This window comes from Megalops cyprinoides, chromosome 1 (genome assembly GCF_013368585.1).
Source record: "Megalops cyprinoides isolate fMegCyp1 chromosome 1, fMegCyp1.pri, whole genome shotgun sequence".
Classification (NCBI taxonomy): domain Eukaryota; kingdom Metazoa; phylum Chordata; class Actinopteri; order Elopiformes; family Megalopidae; genus Megalops; species Megalops cyprinoides.
Window position 1 is genome coordinate 49,811,201 of NC_050583.1, and position 13,191 is coordinate 49,824,391.

A 13,191-nucleotide genomic window follows, 5' to 3' on the forward strand; every position below is an offset into this window, starting at 1 on the left:
TACATACACATGCTAATCCACTTCTTTTCATTCAGCCTCAGTTACAGGTCATTGTGAGGGCTTGTTTCGTGTGCATAATCTGATGCTAGTGCCATTAAAACATGGTTCCCTCTTTGACATGGCGGAGCGATAGAACAAATTCAGATGTTTGTATTTCCCAATCTTACCTCTGCAGTTTTGACATGAGGGGCCACCCGGCCCAAGTGGTAACAAAAAGTGCCACTGTCCCCTCAGAAACCGCTGAACTATGTGCACACCGACCAGATGGTCAGGCAACATTTCTCCAATGCATGGAAGGACCACTTTACAACATAACACCTTGCAGCTGCACTGCAATAAGAAGGATAGTTTATTCAACATAATAGAAAAGGGTCTAATTTAGCTCATTGGCACTGTTTAGCAGAAAGACACCCTTTTGAAGCATATGTGGTCTGCGTAACAGTTTCCTAATGCCTCAATAATATTAATGCTTGAATGAGCTATTCATGAAAGTGCATAGCAGCTTTGGTAGCAGCTTGGGTAGCACACATGTTGGGTTTATGTTTATATGAATTATAATTACAATAGGCTGCTTATATGAATTGTAATGACAATAGGCTGCATGTGTATACCCTTCATGCATTTCAAGGATCTCAAAATGCTTTACAATGAAGGAAAGGGAGGGGGATAACTCACTTCAACCACCTTTGCCACAAGCATCGGAGCTTATCTTGACATTATTTTACATTACAGGTGCTTAGCAGACACTGATCCAGAGCAATCTATGTAGCTTAAGGTTTTTACATGTTATTGCTATCCATTTTGTGCAAAGGTTTTATAGGTGAAAGAGGCAGTAAATGAATACAAAGGAAAATGCAATCCAATAAACAAGAACCCACAGAACTTTTCCCTCAAAGGTGAAGTCCTCTGCACTCCACTCGGCTCTGCCTGGTGGCAGTGTGAAGTAATGGTTTTTGGAACCATCCACAGACCCTGCACAGAAGGCCTTGGTCTCTTGTGAAATGTGCTGTTTGTTTAACACTAAGGATTTACACTGGCACTGTTGCAATCTGACCCAAAGTCCTCTTAGGGCTGGGTGGAATTCTGAAAGGGCGAAGGTTTCGCAAGCTGCCCAACAGTTGCTCCAGTGGCGCAATCGGTTAGCGCGCGGTACTTATACAGCAGTACAAAGCAAAGCAATGCCGAGGTTGTGAGTTCGAGCCTCACCTGGAGCATGTTGTTTTAGGGTTATAGATGTTCCTGTGTAGGACACTGCCTGTGATGCCTGTAAGTGAGTTACATATCCATCTAAACGCAATATTGCACACAAATTGTCCTTCACGAGATAATGCTACATAATGTCATTTGAATGAAAAAATACTTTAGTGCACTTCAGGGCTGTGAAGATCAATAACTACAGGTGCTCTTTGGGGATAGAAAATTAAAAATATGAAGAGTTGAGCTCATCCAAGAAAAGGTGAGTGCCCTGGAACTTTTCTTTGTTTCAATAAATGATGTCACCTCTCTGATGGCCCCCTCCCACTGAGGCCTGCCATCCTGTCATCTCTGGTGCTGCTGCTGCCACCATTTTCCTGCGTTTGAACAGACCCTCCTGAAGCCCCTTGCTGGGCTGAGGACTGTGGACTCAAAGGTGGCCCTGAGGTGACAGTCGCACTTTCTGCCAGACTTTACCACCAAATTAGGGATGGTTAACAATGCAGATGAGCACCCAGCGGTGATGGAGTGTGCCTGGGGTAGTGTGGTCAGTGTGGATTCCAATGCCATTCCAAATTTCCTGCCCTGTCAGGGTCCTGGCGACCTGAGAGAGAGGACCCTCACCAAGGACTGGAAACCGAGGGCACCTCCCTGACTTCCACAGGTAGTGTTACCTGGGTAACAGGGTTTGTGCCAGGTGACCCCCCTCCCCCGGCTTCTCCTTCCCCCCAAACCCCCACCCCCACCCCCCCAACACAGTTGGTGTTCTCATGTTCTGGCCTCTGACTCCTAGTTTTGGTTCCAGGAGATAGCAAGAGACCTCATTCGCTGCAGAACTATCTGGCTGTGACCTGCTATGTGATACCCATTTGCATTCAAATCGTACAAACCCGTTGCATTTAAATGAATACTTTCCAGCTATCCCATTGAATGATTTCAGAAAGTGGGAAAAAAAAGAAAAACAGAGCTCATCCAAAGGAGCCATTGTATTTCTGCTGAGACGCACACATTGACTTCAGGGCTTGTGATCAATATGTTTCCATGGAGACTGAAATAACCCTTTCAAAAAAATCTACACAACAACACAAAAAATTAAACCCAAAGAAACTATGATCCATCTGAGTACAATGCATCAACCTTCCAATCATCAATTCAGATAAATTAACAAAAGACACTAACACAAAGGCACTCTCTACATACTACCAGTCAAAAGTTTGGACACACCTACTCATAGAAGCGTTTTCCTTTATTTTTATTATTTTTCCACATTTTAGAATAATAGTAAACATGAAAACTATGAAACATCACAAATACAATTACGCAGTAGCCAGAAAGCGTGCCTTGCCCAAGGGCGCAATAGCAGTGCCCCAGTGGGAAATTGAACCAGCAACCTTTTGGTTACAATGCATATTCTTTACCACTCCACCCCTATAATATGTTATGAAATATTTAAACACTATATAAGCAATGACCATGATATGTGGTGTAGTGATAAGGAGCAGGGTCTGTAACTGAAAGGTCGCTGGCTCAATTCCCAGGTGGGCCACTGCTGCTGTAGCCTTGGGCAAGGTACTTAACCCAGAATTGCCTCAGTAACTATCCAGCTGTATAAATGGATAAAATTGTAAGTTGCTTTGGGTAAGAACATCTGCTAAATGACAATAATTAATTAAAACAAACTGAATGTGGCTGTCCGGCACTGTGAACCTGAAACCTCTGAAATTGTTACCATGGTACGTTGCTTGGTGATGTGAAGTATCTGTAGCTAGCCAATTGACTTCTGATGGCTTCAATTTATATTATGTTAAAACCTGATTCTACTGTGGAATTTCTGTGGAGTTTGCTTTCAGGAAATTTCAAGAAAATAGTAAAATCTCACATCCCCCAACCCCTAATTTTACACAATATGGATATTGCAGTTGAACTTGTCCTTTTTAAGGCAGGTAGGAAGTTATTCTGAAATGCATTATCATTATTTAAACATTGACAGTGTTGTTTCTTCAATCATATTTCCATACAGTATGTAGACTGTATTGAACTTAAAAATGCTCAAGTAATTCCTGATAATAGTGACTGAACAGTGTGATTGTTGTCAAATTCAGTGCCATCCTACAGGTTACAGCAGGTGTTAGCTTCTCAATTGGACCACAGCAGTTTCCCAAGGTAACAGTAATGCACCAATCAGACTGAATGCTTGTCTCTGTGGATTTTCCACTGGTCACCCTAATGTAGACCTCTTGCATAACCCATTAGAGTGGCATCTCATTGAAAGACATACACAGGAAGGATATAATTATATCAGTCACAAGGCTTTGTATGTGTATGTGTGTGTGTGTGTGTGTGTGTGTTGGGGGGGGGGGGGGGGTCGGTTTCATTCACTGTCATTGGTTTGAGCTCCTCACACAGGAATAATCAATCCTGAGTAATGGAAAAGCAGAGGTCCACAAAAAAAGCGTGTAAATGCTGTGTTTTAGAAAACTCCATCTCGGCAGCTGAAAAGACACATCAAGGGCAAATTTCCTGTCAGGAACGGAGATCGGGACACAAACGCGGACCACAGGGTATACGGATCCAAGCGTTTAATCGGAATCGGTAGGCAGTTCGTGGTACAGGGACAGGCAGGGTTCGAAAACACGGGGAAGCAGTCCGGGGGCAGATCCACAATCGGTAGTCGGGGCAGGCAGAGTCAGGAACCAGGCAGGCGAGTGGAGTCAAACAGATCCGAATCGGCAGGCAGAAAACGAAGTCAGGAATCAGGCAGGAACGGCGACAGCAAACAAATCACGGGAACTAATGCGGGGACGAGACAGGAAAAATCACTGAAACGAACTAGCAACAAGACAGAGACACGCAGGGAAGATATAGGGCTGGGGTAACGAGGCAATGGGATGCAGGTAATGAGGAGATCAGGTGGGCGTAGACCAGGCAGGGAGCAGGGCGGGGCTGGAACACAAGGCAAACAAAAGCACAGGTATGGGTAAAAACAAAAACACCGCGGCTTAAGGGGGCGGAGCCCTGACATTTCCTCAATGTGCACTTGTTTTAAAACATGTTGATCTTAAGATTTGTGACAGCTGGTAATCAACACCTCGCTCAATTGTGCGTATGAGCTGAATTATAGTTTCTGCAAATATTAAAATGTATGCAAGGATAATCCATGTTTGAATATTTAAGGACCAATTTACAAAGCCACGATTCAACAACTCATCACCCTTTGTTTTCTTTGTTCATTTTTTTATTTCCAAAACAAGCCTCTAATAAGCACTAAACTAATCTAATAAACATCTGAAGGTACATGTAAGGTTAAATGTTACATGCTGTAGGTAGGTGCTTCTATAAAAGAACATTGGTAAAGATGAAAGATGCCAACAAGTGATAACGCTACTTATACCAGAAGTCAGACCACCCAGGAGCTACCCTGCCTCAGAAGAGGAGAGAAAAAGAGAGGAAGGAGGAAGATCGAGTGAAAGAGAAATAGAGAAGGAGAGAGATGGAGTGTGAACGAGAGACAGTGAAAGAAGGAGGGGAAGGAGAGAGGGAGGGGGAAAAATACAGAGGAAAGATGAAGATAGTGAGAGACAGAGAGTGAGGAGAGGGGAAGAGAGAGAGAGAAAGAGAGACAGAGAATCTGGGAGGGAACAAACATTTTGCTTGAGGAAAATCTGTATCTGTATCAATGGATAAGGTGTACGCATTTGCCCTGGGTAGCTGCAACACTCAAACTACTGAAAATGAATGAGCAAAAGGAGAATTCATATTTCTCTCCTTGCTACCTGTGAAAGCCGCTTGCCATCAGAACATATTTGCTCCAAATATTTATTTTATTCTGGAACTGGAACTACTCAGCCCTGCATGACAACACATTAAAACCGGTCACATTTTGTAACAAGAGGAAGGTCAGACAGTAGTCCAGGAAAATGACATTCATATTCGTGTGCAAAAGACACCTTTTCTTCCTCCCCTTCTCCTCCTCTGAGGAGATCCGCGTCTGCGTCATTTGCTGTGAGTGGCAATTCTGAGATGAAATAAGGAATGATGTGGTTTGTAGAGATGATGAGTACGTAGTGTCGATGTGCCAGCCTACGTTATTATGGATTTTAACTGTCCGGCTCCGACTCCTTTCACCAGCTATGTCACTAAGTGAGAGCGAGCGAGAGAGCCAAAAAGCGAGAGAGAGAGGAGGAGAAGAACGAGACAGAGAAAGGAGAAAAGGAGAAAAAGGAGAAAAAACAGACAGAGAGAGAAGGAGAAAAAGAGAGGCGTAGAGAGAGAGAGAATGAGAAAAAGACAGAGATGAAGAAAAAGACAGAGAGAGAAAGAGAGTGAGTGAGAGAGAAGGAGAAAAGAGAGACAGAGGGGAGAGAGATATGGAGAGAGAGAGAGCAAGAAAGAAAGTGAGACAGAGAGAGAGTGAGAGAAAGAGAGAGAGAGAGAGAATGAAAGGAAGTCTTGTCAGAGCTGAGAGAAGAACCAGTGTCTTTGCCTTTGAGTCTTAAAGAAAAGTGTGTGTCGCATGCATGTGTGTATGTGCCTGTGTGTGTGCACGTGTGTTGAGGTGGGTTGTGGGGGGTGGGGGGCGAGGCACTGGAGGCGGAGGATAACTGATGACAGGGAATGAGTCCTCCAGATCAGTGCACTCCAACCACGGACCAGGGCAGAAGTGGAGGCTGCGATCTCACAGGTGCTTTACTTCCCTGGACTACGCACAGTCTGCCACTGGCTCTCCCCTCCTCACTGCACGGTAAGTGCCTGTTGCTAACTCACAAGGCTTGTGCGAGTCTCTTTCCTCCGTTATGTGTCTGCATGGAGTTCAGGGAAATCTGTCCTTTCATAGTTTTTATTTTTATTTTTCAGCCTCTTGCGATGTCGCTTCAGCATGCTGTGCTTGTAATGGTCATAGTAATGGCTCTAATCGTCATGTAATTATAATGATCATTGTAACAATTATGGACACTGTAATGACCCTTGGGGGTTTAGTGCTGTAAAAACTGCAAAGGGAATTTCTAGGCAGGGAATGACTTTGTGGTTCATGCATTTGGTCATTGTGAAAATTCATGTTAAAAAAAAACAGCAAAAGTGGCACTCTGTAGATACATTTGTATCACTTAGATTGAATTCAAAGTTGCATTATTGGAATTTATTATTAGTAGCATTATTAGAAATATTAAAACATTATTATTCTTCAGTGAAATGAAACTATAGGGTCATTATATCTCAAAGTATAAACATGCAACATGAAACATACATACTGTAGCATTTATGAAAATCTATATGAATCTAGTGATCAAAATATTGATCTGAGAAAAAAGTAACAAGCCCCATCATATTTATTTGGTATTTCACTGATAGACTATAGAGTCTGAGGGAGTATAAAATCCCCCAAAAGCATGAATAGCACATGGGGATCTTAATGGTAAGCTTTTCTGAGCTCTCATATGGACTACACCAATGACTATAAATTAATCAATTTAATTCTGACTTAAGTCTGCACAGGACATTTTAATTGACTTGAAATGACTGGCAGCTGAAATTTTAGATGGGTCTTTGCTGTGCAGGGGGTGGGTTTGTGTTTTTTTTGGGCTGTATCCCGTTACACCTGTGCCTTCTGCAGATGAGGAGGTGGGGGGGGGGGTGGATTTGCGGTAAAGTGCTCGGCACCGCAAGCCGTCCATTACGATGGCGCAACCTTCCCAGTGTTTGATCTGAGGTGAGATTTGAATTTCCTCTTCTCTCTCCCCCTCCCTTCTGGCCGTCCTCACCTCCAGCTTGTATTCTGGTTGTTCTCAGAGCCCGGCGGAACACGCTGGAGCACCGCCAGGTCTCAGCAGCGAGCTCGCCTCTCATCAGAGGGTTAAGTGTAGTGCTTTCGATGCAGTGATGTGAAACAAACAACGGATAACTGCCGATTCTACTGGATTTCACAGTTCTGTGCTTGCATCGGTGAGGGACGTACCAGTGGGGATAGGCAAGAGGTGCCATGTTGTTGGGATGAGCTTCACACATTACAAAGGAAGGCTTCTGGTCTCCACCTTCAGTGACAGTTGCGTTCTCCACTGAGTATCCAGGCAGGCTGAATGAATCTCTCAACAATGAACCAATCACAAGTGACGTCTCCCTTCTCCTGCAACGTCAGCCCCAGCGCGGAGCCCGACCTGTTCATCGGCGTCACCAAGAGCGAGCCCTACCACGTGGCCATCCCCATGACCACCTTCTACAGCCTGCTCTTCGTCTTCGGCGTGGCCTCCAATGGCGTGAGCATCCTGACGCTGCTGACCAGCCCCCGCATGCGGGCCAGTGCCATCCGGCCCTACCTGCTCAGCCTGGTGCTCTCTGATGTCCTGCAGCTGCTCACTGTGCCTGTCACCCTCTACCGCTACTACTGGGAGAGCTACCCCTGGCGGCTGGGTGAGCCGCTCTGCAAGGTCTACTTCATGATCCGCCAGATGTACTGCGCCACCACGAGCTGGACCATCCTGGCCTTCACTGCCGAGCGCTACATGGCCATCTGCCACACCATGTGGTCCGTCTCCAGCCTGCAGCGGACCCACCTGCCCTGCCTACTGGCCTGCATCTGGCTCCTCTCCCTGGCCTCCTCTGTGCCCTTTGCCCTGGTCTACGGCCAGGCCCGGGCCTGCATCATGGACTACACCGCCACCTCGCCCGAGGAGGCCTTCATGGTGTCCACCATGTGCGAGGTGACGGAGGGGGAGCCCTCGCCGGTCTACAGGGCGGCGCTGCTGATGAGGGCCGTCCTCTGCTTCTTGGTGCCGCTGGTGGCCATCTTCACCCTCTTTCTCCTCATCATCTCCCACCTGCTGAGGAACAGCCGTCAGAGGACGGCCATGGGCCTCACCAGGATGGTGGCCGGGGGACGGGGACAGCCCTCCCCCGGCCCGAAGAATGGGAAGCTGCTCTTCAACGAGAGGCGCGCTCTCCGGCTTATGGGTGAGACTTTCAGGGGCCCCCTCCCCTTGGTCCTGGCCTGTCTGGCCCCTGATTCATGCATGCTGTTATAGCACTCAATACTGTAATATACACTACATTATTCACATTTAGCAGACAGTAAATGAGTCCAGAGTGACTTACATAGGCTACCATTTTTTACATGTTACCCATTCATGCAGCTGGATATTTGTTGAAGTACCTTGCCCAAAGGTACAACAGCAGTGCCCCAGTGGGGAATCAAACCAGCCACCTTTGGATCACGTGTTTTGCTCATTACCACTATGCTACACTGCTGCCCAACACTATTATTTACACATAGGAAAACTACTGCTGACAGCTTAGGGAAGAAAAAAAGGCTTCAGAGTGCACAGATGAAATGAAAAATGTAACTGAAGTGTAAACAAATGTTTACAAGTTGCACTTTAATCCTCAGCTCTCATGCCCTTTATCCCGTGACTTATATTATGCTATGTAGCGTGTGTGTTACATTACATGGTTCATTATGTTTTCATTAGCGTTATTAGGCTTCTCATAGTTTTCACCGCTGCATTTGCTACACTTTGTAACGTTAAATCACTGTTTCCTCAAAGCTAACATTAGCTAGAATTTTGCCAATACAGTGTTATAATCACACCGGTGTGACCGTACGCATGAAAGGGTTAATTTTTTACCATATTATCACCCCCCTGTTCTGAGCTGTAAAGAATAACTAGTAAAAAAACCTAATCTGTGTGTCTCTGGCCACAGTCCTGATGTTTGTGTGCGTTTTTTGGGCATAGGGGCAGTGGTGGTGGCCTTCTTCGTGTGCAACTTCCCCGACATGGCATCTTCACTCATGCAGGTGTACATTGAGGTATGGTCCGACACAGTGCTGAAGGTCTACACAGTGCTGAAGTCCTACCTGTCCCTGCCGCTGTGGTACGTCAACAGCGCCCTGGACCCCATCCTCTTCTGCATCTCCTCTGACACCTTCCGCGGGGCGTGCTGGAGGACCCTGGGGCCACTGCGGCCCCGCTGCCCAAGGCCCTGCCGCGGGGGGCAGGGGGTGGCCACGCCCGGCAAGCTGAGCCGGACGTCCTCGCGGACCGTCAGCGTGTCCGGGCGCGAGGCGGGCGAGTGCGCGGGGCTGCGGCCACTCCACGGCGACCCGCGTCTGCTGTCACTGCGCAGCCTCACCCTGGAGGAGTGCGGCGAGCGCCCACACTTCCTGCAGCAGGTCCCGCCCTGACCGCACCCACCTCCCCTGCCCCGCCCCCGGCCCCGCCCTGACGCTTCTGGTTGCACTGGCTCAGATGCACTAGCTGAGGATGCCGTGTGAGCTTCCGGGAGTATCTCCAGATAGGCTAGGCAACACCTGAGCGGCAACAGCAGTGCGCTCTTTTATCAGGCTTCATACACACAATAATAATCATGGCAATGAAAAATCCATTGGTTTTACTCTTCTGTGGTAATACGAATCTTGGTTTAATTGTTTCAATGAGGCTGGTGTCGTCTGGCGCACGTACAGTTGTCTGAGGTTTTGTACTGCGAAACTACATGTTTTATGTAATAAGTTCACCTTCACTTGTGATGTTAGATCAGTTTGAGGGGGTGAAGAACTATATACCAATTTATTAAAAAAAAAAGAAAAGCTGTTCGATATGTGGTATTGAGTTTCTTTCTTTTTCTTAAGAGGCACTGTCAGTACTGTTTCACTGTCAGTGGACTAGGAAGTGGTTGCTTATGTATTACATCAAATAAGGTAATCAGAGCTAATCAGAACAACCTTAATGTACTGAATGTACTGTAAGTATAAGAAAAACACTGTACAGAGGTTGATGGTTTGTCTGTGATGTGATGTACCAGAAATGTGTATCTCATACCCATTAAAAGTGGCTCTGTGGCTGCCAGCTGTATATTTCATCTCAATTTCTTGTGGAGGATCCTTGCGAAGCCTCACATATCTGGAGTAATATTAGTCTACATGACAGGCAGATTTTTGTTTCTGAGCAATCCAGAAGAAAAGTGAAGAGATATTTTCACAGTGGTGGTCTGGCCCGCTACCTTTATGCGGCAAGGACAGAATACAATAAAAGGAGAGTCACAATAACACAGATCCTTCAAATTAATAACAGAGGGTACCAAATAAGGCTCTGCATCTGTTAACAAAGGGCAAGAGACAGGGTGAGCTTTAACAAAATGTTACAAAAAGAAATTTAAGCGAAGGGAGCAAAGGAAAGGCTGCAGGGTGACTCCTCTATTGAGGAAATGTAATTATATTTTATAGTATTACTGTTGTTGTTACTGATATTGTTGTTATTACTGCTGTTTTGCAGGCTTGCACACAGGAACTTGCAATGCGTGGTGGGTCTTTTCTCTTTGGCACTAAGGCATGGTGGGAGGGCTCAGAATGGACTCAGAGCCTGTTTTCAAAACGTCAAAAGGAAACAAAGATCGGCTTCAAAATAGCAAGAGCTGTGCTTTTTATTGCAGGGCTCTCTTTGAAAAACAATGACTTCTGGTTTTCAACAGCAACGTGAGGGCATGCCTTAATAAATACTTATAATAAAATACATCAGCACTACACAATAAGTACAGCATATGAAAAAACATTCTAGATTGAAAAAATTGAATTTCAATATGTTTCACATGGAAATCAGTTTACATACACAAAATATAATGCAATTCTAATTTTAGAATGCATCATTTCTGTGACAAGAAAAATAATATGTGATTCGAGGGAAGAACATTAATTCAATAATAATAACAGTAAGGAGTTAAAAAAAAAACATAAGGAAAAACAAAAGCATTCTGGAGGACAGTCTGAAATTATGAGAAATTGAATCTCCTTGGCTGAAGAAGAACAGAGATATGTATTTTGTGAATATAATTTGTATAATCCAAACTATCCAAGGCTAATATAATTTATTCATTTATTATGATATATTTATATATATAAAGATATCATTAAACATTTCAGATAGTGGTGTCATTTGTAAGTCATAAAAATGTATAACAAAAATGTTACCTGCAGACAAGCCTGGTTTTCAACATCCTGTGTCAGTGTAACAGGCCCAAATAAGACACCACACAAGAACCAGTAAAGCTCTCAAAAAGATATTTCCGCGACTTCCGTATATTTCTGAAATACTTCCTCACAGACAACAGGGACAGTCACCAGGAGCTTGGAAAATGGGAAATTCTACACAGCAAAAACAAACTGACTTGTTGAGAATAAAATAACTCGCAAAGATAACTTGCTGAGAGTTGGCCATTCCTGGCCAGCTCACAGCATAGTCATGACTCCTCAGAGGTCCTCAGAGAGTTCCCAAAGTCACTAGATTTCAAGTCACCTTCCAAAATTCTTTCCAAGTTCTGCACATGGAGACCGTTGCGCATAGGACCGGAGGTAACCTTGGTTACCAGCTGCGCCCGACCGAGTTTATTTACATGGAACATCACCTTCACAGGATCCGATTATTCATTCTCAAAAAACTTGACAATTAGATTAGATTAGCAACTCTTCTCCCTCAAATGGGGGACTGTACCTACTAATTATCTGAATAATGATCACAATGGTGCACCGAGTGTAGGTAAGCCTGGCTGGGCCGGAGGTAACCCAGCAGGCACTTCCTCATTCTCTCGTTATTCTCTGTGTGTTTCCTTAATTATAATAATTATTAATAATAATTATGATTAGCACTCTATCATGATTAACACATAAAATTATACTTTTTATTCATCAAACATGTTTAACTGTTCTTCAGATGTATTGTCATCTGATGCATCTGATGCAGCATGGTTTTTGAGAATCCACCAAGTTCTGAAACAATTTTCAGTTAAATCTGTGCACAGTTTTTTTGGTTTTGGACTTTTTGAGATATTTACAGTAAAAAAAATAAATAAATAAAAAGCTTGAAAGACTCATATCAAAGAAATACAATCCAGTATGTAGAAAACCAAAAAAACTGATTGTGTTTTGACTGTGAAGACAGTCCTGAGTAAACAATGTCATTGTGAAATATGTAGACCTTATTGTTCTTTCAGCTGCATCACCAATAGCATGCTAACAGCCAAAGACACAAGAAGTGATTCTCATTCAATTAAAAATGCATACACAGACTGTGTGTGATGTGATTACATGTGATTTTACTGAAATAAACATGGAATTGTGCATATTGTCTTTGCACAATATCATTTACTCACCATTAAAATGCAATTTAAATCACAGAGAATTAAAGTAGTATCCAGTCATATGTGAACTACCATGGAAGTTCATACCACATGATGTAAAGATCATAACATAACAGCTATATTGCATCCCAAGTAAAAATAAAGGTAGATAGCTGTATAAAGCAATTAGTTTACTGATTGACAGAATTTTGATTGGTAAAGATATCAGAACTGCAATGTTCTAGTTTTGTTACATTTCCAAGAAACTGGTGAGATCAAACACACGCAACACACACACACACACACACAAACAACAAAAACAAGGATGGCTGGGCAGCTGGTTGCTCAATATCATTTGGAGAGAAGTGAACTGTTGGACGTATCTGTGCACTGATTGGATCTGGCACAAAGCAGTCTGCATGGCTTTGATTGTGTTGTGCATTGAGTTGTAAGATTGTCAACTGTGTTGCAGATGGGTTTCTGTGAATCAAAGGATGGTATGGCTATGGGCGGAAAAAGCTCTGAGAAAATTGTTTTGTCTAATATGGGTTTCATTTTTAACCTCTAATGTTTCTGGATCTTTATCTGCAGCTGAGTTGATCTGTTACCCTTTCTTTTGATTTGTGTGTGCAGTAAGGACGATATGAGAAGGGATGAGGTTATAACAATGGCTCCTGATTGAAACTCAATAACTGGCACCTTTTGACCACTGATGACACATAGGTTCAACAGTGGCAGGTGCAGAGAAAGCACTAATTTTAACTTCAGTGAATGCAGTGAAGATTCTCCAGTCTGGTTCCACAGAGACTTATTGCCCTAAACTGAAACCGCACAAACTGTCATTTACTTAGAATGTCAAATAACTCATTAAAGGTTGATCAAGTTTAAATTCAATCCTTA

The 13,191-nt window shown here is 44.0% G+C and overlaps 1 protein-coding gene and 1 non-coding gene across 2 annotated transcripts; both read left to right on the forward strand.

Annotated features, from left to right (window-relative positions):
• The first annotated feature begins 1,120 nt into the window (after window positions 1–1,120).
• On the forward strand, window positions 1,121–1,214 carry trnai-uau. The gene is made up of 2 exons: window positions 1,121–1,158; window positions 1,179–1,214. It is a non-coding gene; the product is annotated as a tRNA-Ile (tRNA).
• Window positions 1,215–7,283: 6,069 nt separating this feature from the next.
• Window positions 7,284–9,367, forward strand: LOC118790573 (neurotensin receptor type 1-like). The gene is made up of 2 exons (XM_036547562.1): window positions 7,284–8,139; window positions 8,919–9,367. Exons 1-2 carry the CDS (start codon window positions 7,284–7,286, stop codon window positions 9,365–9,367), a joined length of 1,305 nt encoding a protein of 434 aa, XP_036403455.1.
• The last annotated feature ends 3,824 nt before the right edge of the window (window positions 9,368–13,191 follow it).

Excerpts from the sequence above, each read along its gene's own strand:
- LOC118790573 (XM_036547562.1), top strand. The coding sequence starts at position 7,284 with ATGAACCAATCACAAGTGACGTCTCCCTTCTCCTGCAACGTCAGCCCC. Across the intron at positions 8,140-8,918 it reads GCGCGCTCTCCGGCTTATGG|GGGCAGTGGTGGTGGCCTTC; the intron begins GTGAGACTTTCA and ends TTTTGGGCATAG.